The sequence below is a fragment of the Cheilinus undulatus genome, linkage group 7 (genome assembly GCF_018320785.1).
Source record: "Cheilinus undulatus linkage group 7, ASM1832078v1, whole genome shotgun sequence".
NCBI classification, from domain to species: domain Eukaryota; kingdom Metazoa; phylum Chordata; class Actinopteri; order Labriformes; family Labridae; genus Cheilinus; species Cheilinus undulatus.
In genome coordinates this window covers 15,394,836-15,408,549 of record NC_054871.1, presented here as the reverse complement: position 1 = coordinate 15,408,549, position 13,714 = coordinate 15,394,836, and the positions used below count along the sequence as shown (strand labels likewise).

General features: G+C 38.6%; 1 protein-coding gene across 3 annotated transcripts in view; it reads right to left on the bottom strand.

The window, feature by feature from the left end:
• Positions 1–13,714, bottom strand: part of lepr (leptin receptor) — a 70,164-nt gene that overhangs the window by 2,936 nt on the left and 53,514 nt on the right. For all 3 annotated transcript variants that reach the window (XM_041791042.1, XM_041791041.1, XM_041791043.1), the window contains exons 9-20: positions 12,246–12,400; positions 12,013–12,106; positions 10,811–10,910; positions 10,254–10,462; positions 8,264–8,418; positions 6,903–7,056; positions 6,701–6,783; positions 6,402–6,615; positions 2,618–2,821; positions 2,452–2,535; positions 1,832–1,925; positions 1,352–1,427 (exon numbers count right to left, since the gene is read on the bottom strand). In XM_041791042.1, the coding sequence (XP_041646976.1) occupies positions 1,352–1,427; positions 1,832–1,925; positions 2,452–2,535; positions 2,618–2,821; positions 6,402–6,615; positions 6,701–6,783; positions 6,903–7,056; positions 8,264–8,418; positions 10,254–10,462; positions 10,811–10,910; positions 12,013–12,106; positions 12,246–12,400 (1,622 nt within the window). The remainder of the gene's footprint in view (positions 1–1,351; positions 1,428–1,831; positions 1,926–2,451; positions 2,536–2,617; positions 2,822–6,401; positions 6,616–6,700; positions 6,784–6,902; positions 7,057–8,263; positions 8,419–10,253; positions 10,463–10,810; positions 10,911–12,012; positions 12,107–12,245; positions 12,401–13,714) is intronic.

Genomic DNA, 13,714 nt, shown 5'->3' with positions numbered 1-13,714 from the left:
AGTTGGATATAAGTCATGCAAGCTGTGCAGTAAACAACGTAAAACACTGTAGAAACATCAATCTCCATTGACACATGACACCAGGCTAATTAACAGTTAGCAACAACAGCTAGGCTGACCTGTCCAAATCAGCACTGAATGACGCTGTTATGTTCAAATTTTGCTCAACTTCTAAACAGGATCTGGAGATCATAATCAGCACTTTATGCTTTATTTGTAAAGACGTGAGACAAACAGTGGTACTGATAACCAAGGCTCCAAGCAGCTGCTTCAGGCAGTGTTAGTAACAGTGTTTAATCCTCATTTCATCAGCACTGTAGAGAAACAGAGGTGCTCTTGTATGCAGATGTACAACAAAAACTAATTCTGACAAATGTAAGTGGGATTATAGTAAAGAAAGCCAGAATATTTTATGAAAGTATGAAAATCAATAAAGACAGAGACAACAGTGAGGACCATTTTAAGTTCAAAAAGTTAAATACTACTGTATTTGCACTTATTAATAGCAAAATGACTATAAATAGACTATTTTAAGTTTATTTGATTTCTGAGGATCTGGCTTTAAGTGTTTTAGAGTGTAACATCTTAAAACTACAACCCTTCTGTTATTCTTTACAATAAAGAACAGCTGCTGTAGTGTCATATCACGAGGTTGTGGAAAACACCCAACCGTAGTATGTAATGTCGGTTTACAACACCTCCGATCACAAGATGGGGCCATTTATCCAGTTTGATGGAGAGTCTGAACAGACAGATATACATCCATAATTTCATTTACTTTATAACATTATGATGCAAGCATCTTTTCAGAAATGTCCTACTTTATATGTTTAACTTACTGGACATTGATTTGGGCTCTCAATTAAAGTAAACCATATCCTATTTTTATTTAAGCTTTTAAATCCCTAATGACCCAGTCTTTCCTATTTTCTACCATTCATTTTGATGGAACGTTTTCACCCAGAAAGGCCGGCAATGTTTTGGTAAAGTGCCCGGTACAACCCAAAAGCAAAAAAACGTCCTAAAGTCTAGACTTCAGGATCTTATCCTCCTTGTGAGGCCTGTGGAGCTAGAAGTTCCTCTATGTTTATTATCACTATGATAAGCTCAGCTGAGCTAAGCTGTTGGCCTTATTTTTAACAGACAGACATGGGAGTGACTATACCCTCTTAACCCCACTAAACACAAAATAACAAAAACAAGTACCTGGTAAATATATTCTTAATAAGCTCTTCTGACTCAATGTTATTTGCCAAATGTAGGACATTATAATGCAAACCGTCACATTTCAAATTAACTAGAGTGCAAGATTATTGTTTGGGTGCAGGTTGTTGTAGTTTCACATTTTTACCTTTTTGAGATCCAGTCCTTTGGCCCAGGAGCACTTGCTCGGGTTGGGTACATCCTTCCACACAAACTTTTTCATCCTGTAGAGATAAACAGCAGATATTTAGGCTTTATCATTCCCTCTAAAAGGCCCTTTCCCTCCTCTTCTCACATCCTATCAGCTAACATCAAGTGTAATTACACCTTCTCAACCTTTAAATGTCACTGTTCTAATTGCATATTGTGATTGTGTCTGCTTCCTTGATGAAAGTCAACCCCTGAGATCGCCATCATTCATGATTTTCTGACACGTGTCTGAGCAACAATAGAGCCTGGATCTATTAATACAGTACATTTGATACATGAAATACCTGCATGTTCATGAAGAGTTTTTAGTAAACAAGGATCTTCTGGGTGGGCCAAGTTTTGTGGCTGTTGTCGTTTGTTTTTTCTTGTAACAGAGTTTCTAGAGATTGAGTACTTTTTATTAGACTGGAGCTCTTACTGATTTTGGGAGAGGACCAGGGTGACAAACAGGACGATGGAGAGAAAGGAGATGATCATGAGCAACATGTAGGCTGCAGGGTCTCCTCTGGAGGCTGATAAACACAAAAACAACTAATTTTAGTCATTCTCATCATATAGTTTACCATTTTATTGCAAAAAGGATATACAGTTATACTTGGCAGAAAAAGCTCTGTTCAAAAGATGCTCCCTGGGTTAGTCAAACTGCATGACTTGATTCTCTAGGGAGCGCATGGCTAGAAACCCCATATGGATGGATACATTAATGACAATGTCTACTGAATACAATGAAATTAGTTCAAAAGCAATTCACACATAGTAGCATGAATCTCAGTATGAGGGTGCAACAAGCTTTATGCTATAAAGGAGGAGGCTGGGGTGGAGGAGGTTAAGCTTTGCCAGCAGCAGCAGCAGCAGCATGGTGCATCAGCATTAATGCATGCAGGTACTAGTAAGAAGCACATCATATTCAAATACATTGCTGTGTTGAGGGAAAGAGCTGTGATTGGCTGTGGGAGCTGTGCATGAACAAACACTAAACGTCATTTAAAATGCTCATGTGTTGTCATCCTTCAACGATGAAGTGAATATTGAGCGTACCTGCTGCGTATACCGGTTCCCCCTCTCCATCAGCAAACACAGGGTACAAGTAGAAAGCACTCTCCTCAGAGTCGAAGAAATCACCTAAAGGAAGGACACACCACATAATGGTTCTCTTCTTAAGAAATAAATATTAACAGAGAAAACAGACAAGATCTTACATTACCTCCTAGATAGACGGGGTGTTCTGTGTAAGGCAGTCTGGCCCATGTTTCCCAGCTTTGGTCTTTGTGATCAGGGTCCTGCTGGCCCTGAGGAGACCACTGGACCACCATGAATAGAGGCGCTGAGCTGTTCTCCAACAGAGTCCATGACAGAATCACGCAGGTGCTGTTGATGACCAGTGCAGTGAATGAACGTACACAACGACCTGAAGAACAGAGAGGAAACAACATAAATACCATGCTTCGTGTGGCAAAATACAAGGAGAAATACAGATATTTGTGCAGATAAAATTTTCTTGAATGATGTTAAAGATAAAATTCATGCTTTGAAATGTGCATGGTATAAAATTAAAGTGTATGCCGCTGAGGTTTTACCAGTTTGTCCCCTAAATGCAAATAAGTTGGATTAGAAATTTATTTTCGTAATCACGGCAAAAAATGTACGTTTCCTTCAATTTGTCCCCAATTGTGTCCACAAATTTGCCTTTGATCAGGAGTCAGAAGTTTTTTTTTCTCCATTCTGACGCTTGGTTTGAACTTCTGCATATCGTCTTGACTTTGTCAACATGTTCGTGTGAGTGGCTTATAAAATGTTTGCACTAATGAGTGGTTGAACAGGTGTACCTGATGAAGTAGTCTATGAGTGTATGTTTACCTTTATTACATCAAATAATGATGTAACACTATAGTCCAAAGGATTGGAAAATAGCAGTCTTATTCATATGCGGAAAAGGAAGAAAACATGACTGGAGTGGAGAAACAGGAAAGCAGATGCTGGCTGACAGGATACCAGAGTTCACTCTATGGTTCCCTTAATGCGATGTGGATCATAACCTATTACACTTTAATGATAATACCAGCTCAGCTAATTCGCCCTGCTGCTAATAACACTGGAAACATGTTTTCTCAGAATACTGATGTAAAAATGCCTAAAAGCAATGTTTTAATATGGCATTCTACCAGTGAGTCATTACATGAAAACATTTTCACTAAAACATGAGAAACAGGAGAATAGGACAAAAACATAAACATCTCAGTGTTACACAGACATTTATTAACTGAGACTCGTAACCTCTGCTGGAGAGCAGCTAATGCTTTCACTACACTACAGCTAATGGAGGCCGGACCTCATCAGAGCACTGATGGACTCTTTGGAGAAGCATGTTTTAGGCCTAAATGGATGCCTGTTTACCATGTCTCCAATGCTGATGTACATCTTTTTGTGTTTTTTGAAAGCAAAAGAACAAGTAAACAAATCACAACAGGAGTTAAGAGTAAAAACAAGTTAAAATGACAAAACAACACTGGCCTTATTTTTGTGTGGAGTATCTTAAGATATGTATCTGGTCTTTATGGGTGAATGTGACTTATATGAAATGTATTAAGTTATATTGCCCATAACTTCTGCAAAGAAAGGCTGAGGCATGACAAAAAATATACTGCTAAGAGATAAGACTTTTGTTCATTTTCAGTGTTTCTATCCTCACGCAGTCTGAAGACAGATCATTTTACAGGAAACTCTCAGCTTACTCATGTTTTTCAGTGGGTTGGATTGAAGTGTCTGTAAGTGTTAGCAATGACCAGTAATCACACTGACCTTCACCTCTATTCTTTGTAGACCTGTACATTTTTTTCAAAATATGCAATTAAACCCTTTTGATCTCAGCTCTGCTTCACTGTCTTTACTGGAACATAAGAGTGTGTTAGAGACTTCAAATCATTGCTGAAGAAACAGCTTTTTTTGTTGCTGCTCAGTCTTGATGCACAAGTCTCTTTGTGCTGCTTTCGTCAATCTCTTGTATACTTAATGATTTGAGAAGAACTGTTTTGGAGTTTTTCACAGCTCATTTAGAGGATGAAATAATCATATTTTTGATTAAATCTGTCAGCAGCCTATTAAGTGTTATCTGAGATATTTGTATATTTGACTCTGTTACTGATGTCTATCCTAACTATATAAATTTCAAAAAGAGCAACTTTGATATTAATAAGATTTCCATATTAAAGAAAGGGTATGAAGCAAGAAAAATAATATTTAACTCAGCTTTTCTGTTGTCTAGGATTGCATCTATTGATTATCTTACTTCTTTAAGGCTCCCATATTATGCAAAATACATGTTTCAGGATTTTCTAACAAAAATATGCGCCACTGTCCACAATCCCCCTCTAGAATCAGAAAAACCCATTCACTCCCTTCTCCCTTTCTCTACCTTTCAGAAAATGTGTGCTGAAACAAGCCATTCTCAGATTTTCCCCTCATGATGTCAAATGGGGAGTTAGCACCACCCCCCAGGTTCGGTTGCCTCCCCATTTGGAAGAAAGTTCCGCCCTCCTCTCCTGATCCTCCTCTCAGCTGCCAGCTGAGAGGAGGATCAGGAGAGCCACATCCATTAAGCTACATCCATTTCCTGAGAAGGGCGGAGTCAGAGAGCTCAGTAAAATTTAAAGTCACAGACACAGAAACAGCTTATTCTACGCAGGGCTGAAACAGAGGGATGTTTTGGACATGCAAAAATCAAATACTTGAGTGTTTTTTCTGCAACAAACTTCACAGGCATGTGAAGACCAATATAAACCTGTCTTAAAGGGGTAAAATATGTGGCCTTTAATATTTTTTTTCTCATTGTTAATTTGCCATATTGTCAATTAAATGTAAGGAAAACTGGAATACATGGGGTCCAGATGGCCTATGGTTAGGTGGCACCCCATGTTTGCTTGCAAGGATGGCCTGGACTCAAGTCCGGCCTGTGGCTCTTTCACCACATCATTCCCAACCCTCTCATCCTTGTTTCTGGCTCTGTCCACTGTCCTATTTATCTCTAAAGGCAAAAAGCCCCAAAATAAATCCAAGAAAATGGCATCGTATTAATCCTAATTTTGCTATGCCCAAGTCTTTTAACCAAAATCCCCAAAAAAGAGAGGTGAGAGTTACAAAACAACTCACACCTTAAGCGCTGACTGCACACAAGAAAACATGATAAAATATGATAACACCATGATAGGATTCTGTCCTGCCAAAGGCAGCGTCTGTCAACCATGAAATATAACCCTTGAAAAGAAGAGTCGGATCAGTTTCTTTTCCAAAATGATCTGAAGTCCCACCCCTTCTTGATTTTGATTGGCTAGTGAGGTGGAAGCAGCATGTACAAGTGCGGTGCCGTTCTGCCACATTCACTGCACTCTTAGTTAAAAACTTTTCTGAGAGTTGTGTGAGCACTGTGACAAAAATTGCGGATGCCAACAGTGTTTTTCATTTTTTCTTTCAGGGCACTGAGCTCCAAAAACACTACACTGGGTTTGTATTGAATTTAATTGTTATTTTGAGGGTGGGGGACCTGTTTTTAGATAGGAAAGCTGAGAGACAGGAAATAACAGAGGAGAGTTGGGGGAAGACATGCATCAGGCAGAGCCTGGGAATTAATCCCCTGACCAGTGCATATATGCAAAAAAAAATCTAATAAATGTAGTTAGAACTGAAGGTCGGATAAAGACAGTCAAAGTGCCTTCTAAAATTTAAGACTTCTAAAAATCTATAATAAGACTTTTTATGACCTTAGAAAGTCCACTTAAAGACCTTTGAAGACTTTTCTAGGATCTGCAGGAACCCTGACTTAATGCTGTACTGGGGCTGTGAACAGAGCCCTTAACAACCATGACACCCTCAGGTTCAACTGATAGAAAATATTCAGTGTATATGCAAAAAACAAATGCAAGCGTAACTCCTTCTAACTGACTAAAATAAATCCAGTATCTATTTTTCAATATTTTCCATCCACGCTCACTTACGTTTGGGCTGTCTCTCAAGCGTCATGTTGAAGTTGTTTGTGGAGCTTCCCATACTGTTGTAGGCCTCTACTGTCACAGTCTGAAGCGATTGGTCCCACTTAAAGCTGTAGGATGACGCCACATTGATCTTCGCCCTGATCACAGAGCCACTCATGGTCTGTTGCTGCACTATGAATCCTTCTACGCAGTAAGACAGGTCTGATATCTGGAGAGGCTATGCAGCAAAGTCCATAGTTTAATACTTTCATTAAAAGCTGATTAAAAACCTGAAAATGCTGTTTATTCATCAGCTTGTTTACCTCAAAGAGCAGGGTGACATTAGTCTGGTTTCTGTATGGATCATCTTGAAGAATCCTCCAGAAATTAGGACCGTGATCTGGAGCTGAGAGAGACAGGTAACATGTGAATGTAAAGCAACATCAGGAAACAAGCTGTATCTGTCAGGTAAAAGGTTCATGATCTTCGCAATGTTAAATTGAAGTCAATGCAGTTTTCCTGCACCTTTGCTGTTTTCAGGCGTGGAGTAGACTGGCTCGCTCCACTTGCTCCAGTATCCTTCGCCACTGATGTGTATACAGCTTACTTCTACCACATATACCCGGCACATGTCTGCCACTGTGGCCTCCGCCCACGACACGGGCACAGGATCCTGGGTCTGCAGAAAAGACTTTATTCGGTTACTTGATGCTTGAATAACTGAAAAAAATAACAGTATTGAGGAAAGTTCTGCTCTGATGGTGGTCCCATCTGTTTCATCTATCCATAAAAATGATGTCCACATCTCTCTAAGTGAATGTTCCAAAGAAGAAACACGTAAACAATTCCAAAAATATATATTTTTTAATCATTGTGAAGGGTGCAGGTTTCAGCCTGATCATGTCAAACTGACCAGTTGAACTGATGTCAGAACAGTCTGGTCTTTAAAGGGCATATGAGACATTTATCAGCAGAGTCCTGAGAGGGTAAACATATCTGTTATTGAAAGAAGAGAACCTAGATCAAGGGTAGGATATTAACAAGGACATAATTTCAAGTTTTAGCTGTCTAGTTGCCATTTTCAGTTTGGTTCTGATGTTATCGCGCACATCTTGTTTTGCCTCCTGTCTGTCACTGTCCTTTGCTTGGATCTTCATATTTCCTGTTTTATTTTGTTGTTTCCAAAGTAGGCCAAGCCCCCCCCCCCCCCAGGGGTGTAGTGTCATGACAGGGGGGGTGCGGCCAGGCAAAGCAAGACCAGCTGATGATTTCAGCACAGGAGAAGACAACAGAGTACCCACTGCTAGGAAGGAGAGTCCTGGCTACACTTGAGACATTCTACTAGTGCAAGATGGGATTTTCTGCTGTTATATCAACCAAGACAAAATACAGATAAAAGCTGGACATCAAAAATGAATAGAGAGTGGCAGTCTCGCAGCTGCACTCAGGACTCCAGAAGATCTGTAGCACAAAACAAGTCCACTGTGGTCACTGTAATCATTGCAGGACTTGGAGTATAATTCAAACTTAAAAAATGTTGACATTTTTTTTTTATTTTCAGGGGATCATTCATATTCAGAGAGTCAGATTTTTAAAACAAAATTTCGAGGATCTAAGTTGTGGTAAATAGGAACTTGTTGGCAAAAATGGGGACTGACAGTGGGTTTTTCGTACATTTTCATATTTTATATGTTGATTTGTACAGTGAGGGGTAGGGGGGCCTCAAAACCTGTTCTTCTGCCAAAGGGGGGCCCAGGAGAAAAGGTTTGGGAACCACTGGTTTAAAGAGTTTGCCATCTTCTAAAAGACATCGTCTATTTACCTAACAAGTGCATATGTATTGTTAGTAAGCCAAATGTTCCAAATTGTTTGCTAAACAAACTCACCTGCCACTCCAGCTGCTCCCTCACAGCAGACAGTAGGTGGTATCGAAACTGACACTGAACCCCATCGCTCGGTAGTAATGGAGATTCCCATGTGACCGTCAGGATCCGGCTGCTCCGACTCACTGCCTTCACGTTAGTGGGAGGAAGTGGTTTCACTGTGGATAGAGACAACAAAGAAGAGGATTGGTTCATTCTCTGAGCTTCTGATACGTTTTTAGGAGATGGAAAAGCCTGATAACTTTGTAAGGGATAGCACTGTAGTAAAAATGAAAGTAATATATGTTAATATACATTCCTACATGGTGCTGAAGACTTCTCTGGACCTGAACTCATCATAGACTGACTGAGCTAAAGTGGGAAAATGTGCTGTAGTTCAAATTTCACATAGTTTTTTGGGAAAAAAAGCACCATCCAGGTTGTTATCAAGGCAAAGTTCGAAAAGAAGCATCTTTAATGGTGTTGGGGTGTATTAGTGCCCTGGCATGGGCTACTTGCACATCTGGGCACCATTATTACTGAGAGGTGCATACAGGTTATGGAGCATCATATGCTTCCACCGAGGCATTATCAGCTCAGGGATGTTCCTGCCAAGCCGCATTCTTCAGGAGTTATAACAGCATGGCTTCACAGTAAAAGAGTGCTGGGTAACACTTAAGTTTAGGGTACAATTTTCACTGCATAATAGCATTTAGAACTCCTTATAATCTCCTTATTACTGCATATTAATAGCAAATTAGGAAGTTGTTTCTTTGCTTAGCATGGTCCTTATAAGGTAGTAGTTCCACATGGAGAGTTCTTCTCCCTCAATCTCTCTAATCAAATCATAATTAATGTGAAACAACTTCCTCATTTGCTATTAATATGAAGTAATAAGGAGGTTGTTAAGGGAAAGCTCTTAGTTAATAGCCTATTAACCATGGCTTGGCGTCTTGTAGAATAAGGTACTAATAACCTCTTTAAAATTACTAATAAGCAGTTACTTTATTACTGTCTAGCATGCTAATATATGCAGCTTATTAATGTTTAGAACTGTGCCCTAAACTTCAGTGTTACCGAGTGCTGGTACTTGACTGGCCTCCATGGAGTCCAACCTGTCTCCCATTGCAAATTTATGGCACATTATGAAATGCAAAAAAACAAAAAGTTGAACACAAAAGTTGAACATCTAAAGTTGGACAAAAAGCAAGAATTGGCAAGAATTCGACTGCTAATACTTCAACAATTACTGTATTCAGTTCCTGGATGCTTACAGAGTGCTGGTAAAAGAATAGATTGTGCAACACTGTGGTTAAAATGCTCATGTCCAAACTTTCTTGGAACAAGTTGTAGGCATCAAATTCAGATTGTAAGTATATTTCCAAATTCCATTACCCCTAATTTTCAGCATTTTCTTGAGACTGTGGTTTTTGTCCACATAAAAGGTATCTAAGCTGTAGTTGGCAGCATGTTTTTCTTGTGTGGTCAAATTCTGCTCGTTTTGTTTTAGGCTCCATGTTTGTTTATTACCTCCGCCAAGGAGGTTATGTGATCAGCAGAGTTTGTTAGTTTGTTAGCAACATAACTCAAAAAGTTATGGACCGATTTTGATGAAATTTTTAGAATATGCCACAAATGGCATAAGGAAGAACTGATCAGATTTTGGGACTGATCTGGATCACCGTCTTGATCCAGGAATTTTTTATAAAGGATTCTTTACTATTGGGAGATAGGGCTAATGGCGGGGGTCTGCCCTCTCTGAGTGCTTTTCTAGTTTCTCACTATCTTAAGTCCAGTCCTCCTTATTCTCTCAAATAATCTATTTTTTCTGTTAATAATTTGTGTTGCTCTATTAACAAAAAAAAAACAAGTATTCCTTTTAAACTGATTTGATGCTGGAATCACACATGAAGCTCCCTGATTTATGATATACCGATAAATTTCACCAGGGGTTTGATTGAAGGACAGCGTTTTGTTTTATTTAGCAGTGATGCGTCTCCTCCTCCATGCTCACCGTGATATATGGGAGACAGGTAGACGGGTTTAGACCTGATGGGTCCCAGTCTAGATGGAACCTCCAGCCACAGTTTGTAGCAGTTCATCCTCAGGGGGTGGATGGTGCATGTTTTCTCTTTGGGTCTTTTGCATTGAGGCCCCAGCTCCCCCACCGTCTCACCCGCTCTCTCCTTCTCCTCCATCACATCACATGGCAGGTCAGCCCAACTGTGAAAATAACAAATACATGAAAAATAAGACGATATTTCATAAAAATTGCATGGCACATATGCAACACTGACTGTAAATAATTAATCAAGAGAACAAAATGAATAGTGATGGATTTAAACATTTTCTGGGTGTGCCTAAAAGATTGGAAGTGGACTGTTGACTTGTAGTTTCCTGATCAGACGAATTTCCTAGTATCGTTTCACATGACATTTCCAGGGTGTGCCCGTTTGTGCTCTCAAACTTCCAGGTTTTCAGCACAGTTAGCTCATTTACAAACTGTTGCACAAACATCCAAAACAGCATAATAAATGTAGAAAATCCAGAATCAGATGGACACCTCTTTACCTGGATCTGAATGTGGGGTTAGTCCACTGCTTGTTGTCCCAGCTGCAGTCCATAGTGTCCATACCATCGTCAGTTTCACACTTTATATCAATAGAAGCTCCTGAAACAAGGAGACAAAAAAAAAGCCCACATATTCAGGTCAGACAAACAAGTACAGAGACTGTTATGTGTCCTTCCTGTCATTGTTCACTGCAGCGGGAAACTGACACGAAATGGGACTTCAGAGGTGGAACCCTGTTTGACTTTGAGATTAAATAGTTTTGTAAAGCCTCATGTGAACTTTCTCGCAGTGTTTCTGTCTTGTCTGTATCTTTGTTTGGGATCCCACAGAAAATGAAATGATTCATACCAAAGCGCTGTCCCTTCAGTAAAAAATTTCTTACAAATTTGGAGCATTGTATGTTTGGTGTATTGATTATTTGTATTTGTGAATTAACAAAAAAACTCAAAATAAAAATAGAGGGCAAAAAAAAAAGGATCAAAGAGACTGTCAAGGTAGAGCATGAAGTTTCTAAGGCATTTATGCTACATTTTCCTAGATGAATGATCAGGGGTGTATTTGTGGTATTTTCTGTGTACGCTCTAGTCATATCCTTCCTAGTAAAAGATCATTGATGAGTTATTCCCAGTTTTAATCACAAGGTAAGTCTTTACACAACTCATGACAACAAGGCTGATTTTCCCTATGTAATATATACTATATGGACAAAAGTATCTCTATCCCATTATCGACAACAAAGCTTGTTTTTTCATAATAAAAGGACATTTTTGGCAATCTGTAAAACAATACTATCTGCTCACTGTGACAGGACACACCCTGCTGACTTGCTAGAGAAGGAAGAACCTTGTTCATGCCAGAATCATATCAGTATCTGCACAAAATAATTAAAGCATCAGCATATCAGCTATAACCAATATTGTTCATTTTTGTTTGTTTTATATTTTTGCAATTCTGCAGATACCAGATAAAAAAGTTCACATTTTCAAAAGAACAACCAAAAATATCCTATTTTGATGGGAAAATAGAATAAATAAAATGCACAAATGCATGCAAGTTTACAACTTTTACTAAATAAAAACACCTCCATTGTCAATGGCAACTTGACAAAAAATCACTTAATTTATAAAAGAAAGACTAAATTCTACTAAAAATAAATGCTCTAAGATCAGGCTTTCTTAATTATTACTACAGCGAAGCTCACCTTCTACAAAGATCTGACTGTATGGGAGGCCGTGAGTGCACTGCAGCAGGTCATACAGGCGAGACTCTGACGGACGAACGGTGATCTGGCTGACCTGGGGTGGAAAAGAAACATAAGATATACCTGTGTTTGTTTGTTTTTTTTAATAAAGGCTACATTTCTTAAAATATACCAGGGACAACATCATTTAACTTTTCGTTTGGCTGAGGAAGATTTGGTTTTATTTCTCGTACCCATTGGTTGACTGGGTGGCTGTGATGAAGCTGTTGATCGAAGTTTAGAATCCACACAGCCATGCTGGCGTTGATGTTGTGGTCGTTGAACACGCAGTATATCGTCACGTTCTCCCCGGGTTTGACCACCACTTTCTCTGGGATGTAGCTCACAGCTGTAGACATTCACACAAATCAAAACGTGTTTTCTAGATGCAACAAACGAAAGGGTTCTGCAGGTACCTTGTAAAAAACAAACAGAATTGCATCAAAACACAGAAATTTTATTGTAATATCAAGTTTTCATTACCTAAAATCATACTCATTAACAAGAAAACTTTTCATGCTTTCAGTAGATATGATTTTCTTTTATGAACTTGAAACATTGTAACTGACTATATAAAGTGATCCTTGAAGCCAGTGAGTATCTTGGTATAAAGAAAAGCTCAATAAAACAAGATGAACAGCGCATTATTAAAGCCTCTGTGATGAGTGTTTAGTTAGTTATATATCAGGCAGACATTAATACTGATATCCACTTGATATTTTTATCCAGTCAGATTAAATTAAACATACTGGTGTTGGAACTTCAGCATGTGACACAACAACAAAACAGGAGAAAACAAGCATTAATTAAAGTGCTTCATGGACTTTTTGACCCCTTTTTTTTATCCCAAACAAAATGTTGTTACCTACTGATAACAGCTCTATGGCAGGGTGGGTATCGTTTGGGTTTTTTAAGAAACTGGTGCTAAATCAATACTTTTGAAAGGGTACCTGTGCCAGAATAGTGCCTGAATCGACACTTTCTAGAGGAAATAGAAACCGATGAAGACCAATGGCTCTAAAAATACTTAAATAATTGCATCAACTTTAACCTTCAATTTGAGAAATAAATTCAATCTGAAAGATAGAAACAGACTATCAACAAATTCATACAATTAATAATCAATAAAACCTTACCTAGCTCTAAATTGTTTTTTTTAAATAGCTATGTCTTCCACTCTACACAATATCTATAAAATGACTTTTTTAAACTCTTTTAAAGTTCTAAGTCATACTAGAACTTGCAAAAGGACCTGAACAATTGTAACTTCTTTTTTGTTAATACTTCACTTTTTTCAATTTAGTTTCTTAAAGTAGATTTAAATCATAAAGTTGAATATTATGATTAAACATACAGTCTAGGTTCACCCATGCTCTGAAACTAATGAACAAACTTTACATGCATCAGGTTAACAATCAGCTGCAGGACAGAGAGGTCAACAACAGCAATAACAGAGATGGAGAGGGACTAAACATTCACCAAGGATAAAGTCAGACAACTTTTTGTTTCTCTTACAACAGTCTGGTCAACAGAGATGCTGCTGTGTGTGTTTCTGTCTACTTTCATACTGTTTAAAATATTTCAAACCCTAATAAGACCGCCAAATATCAGAAACAAACTTAGAAAGGACAACAGTTAGTGTTTAAAGTTCCTGCATTTTCTA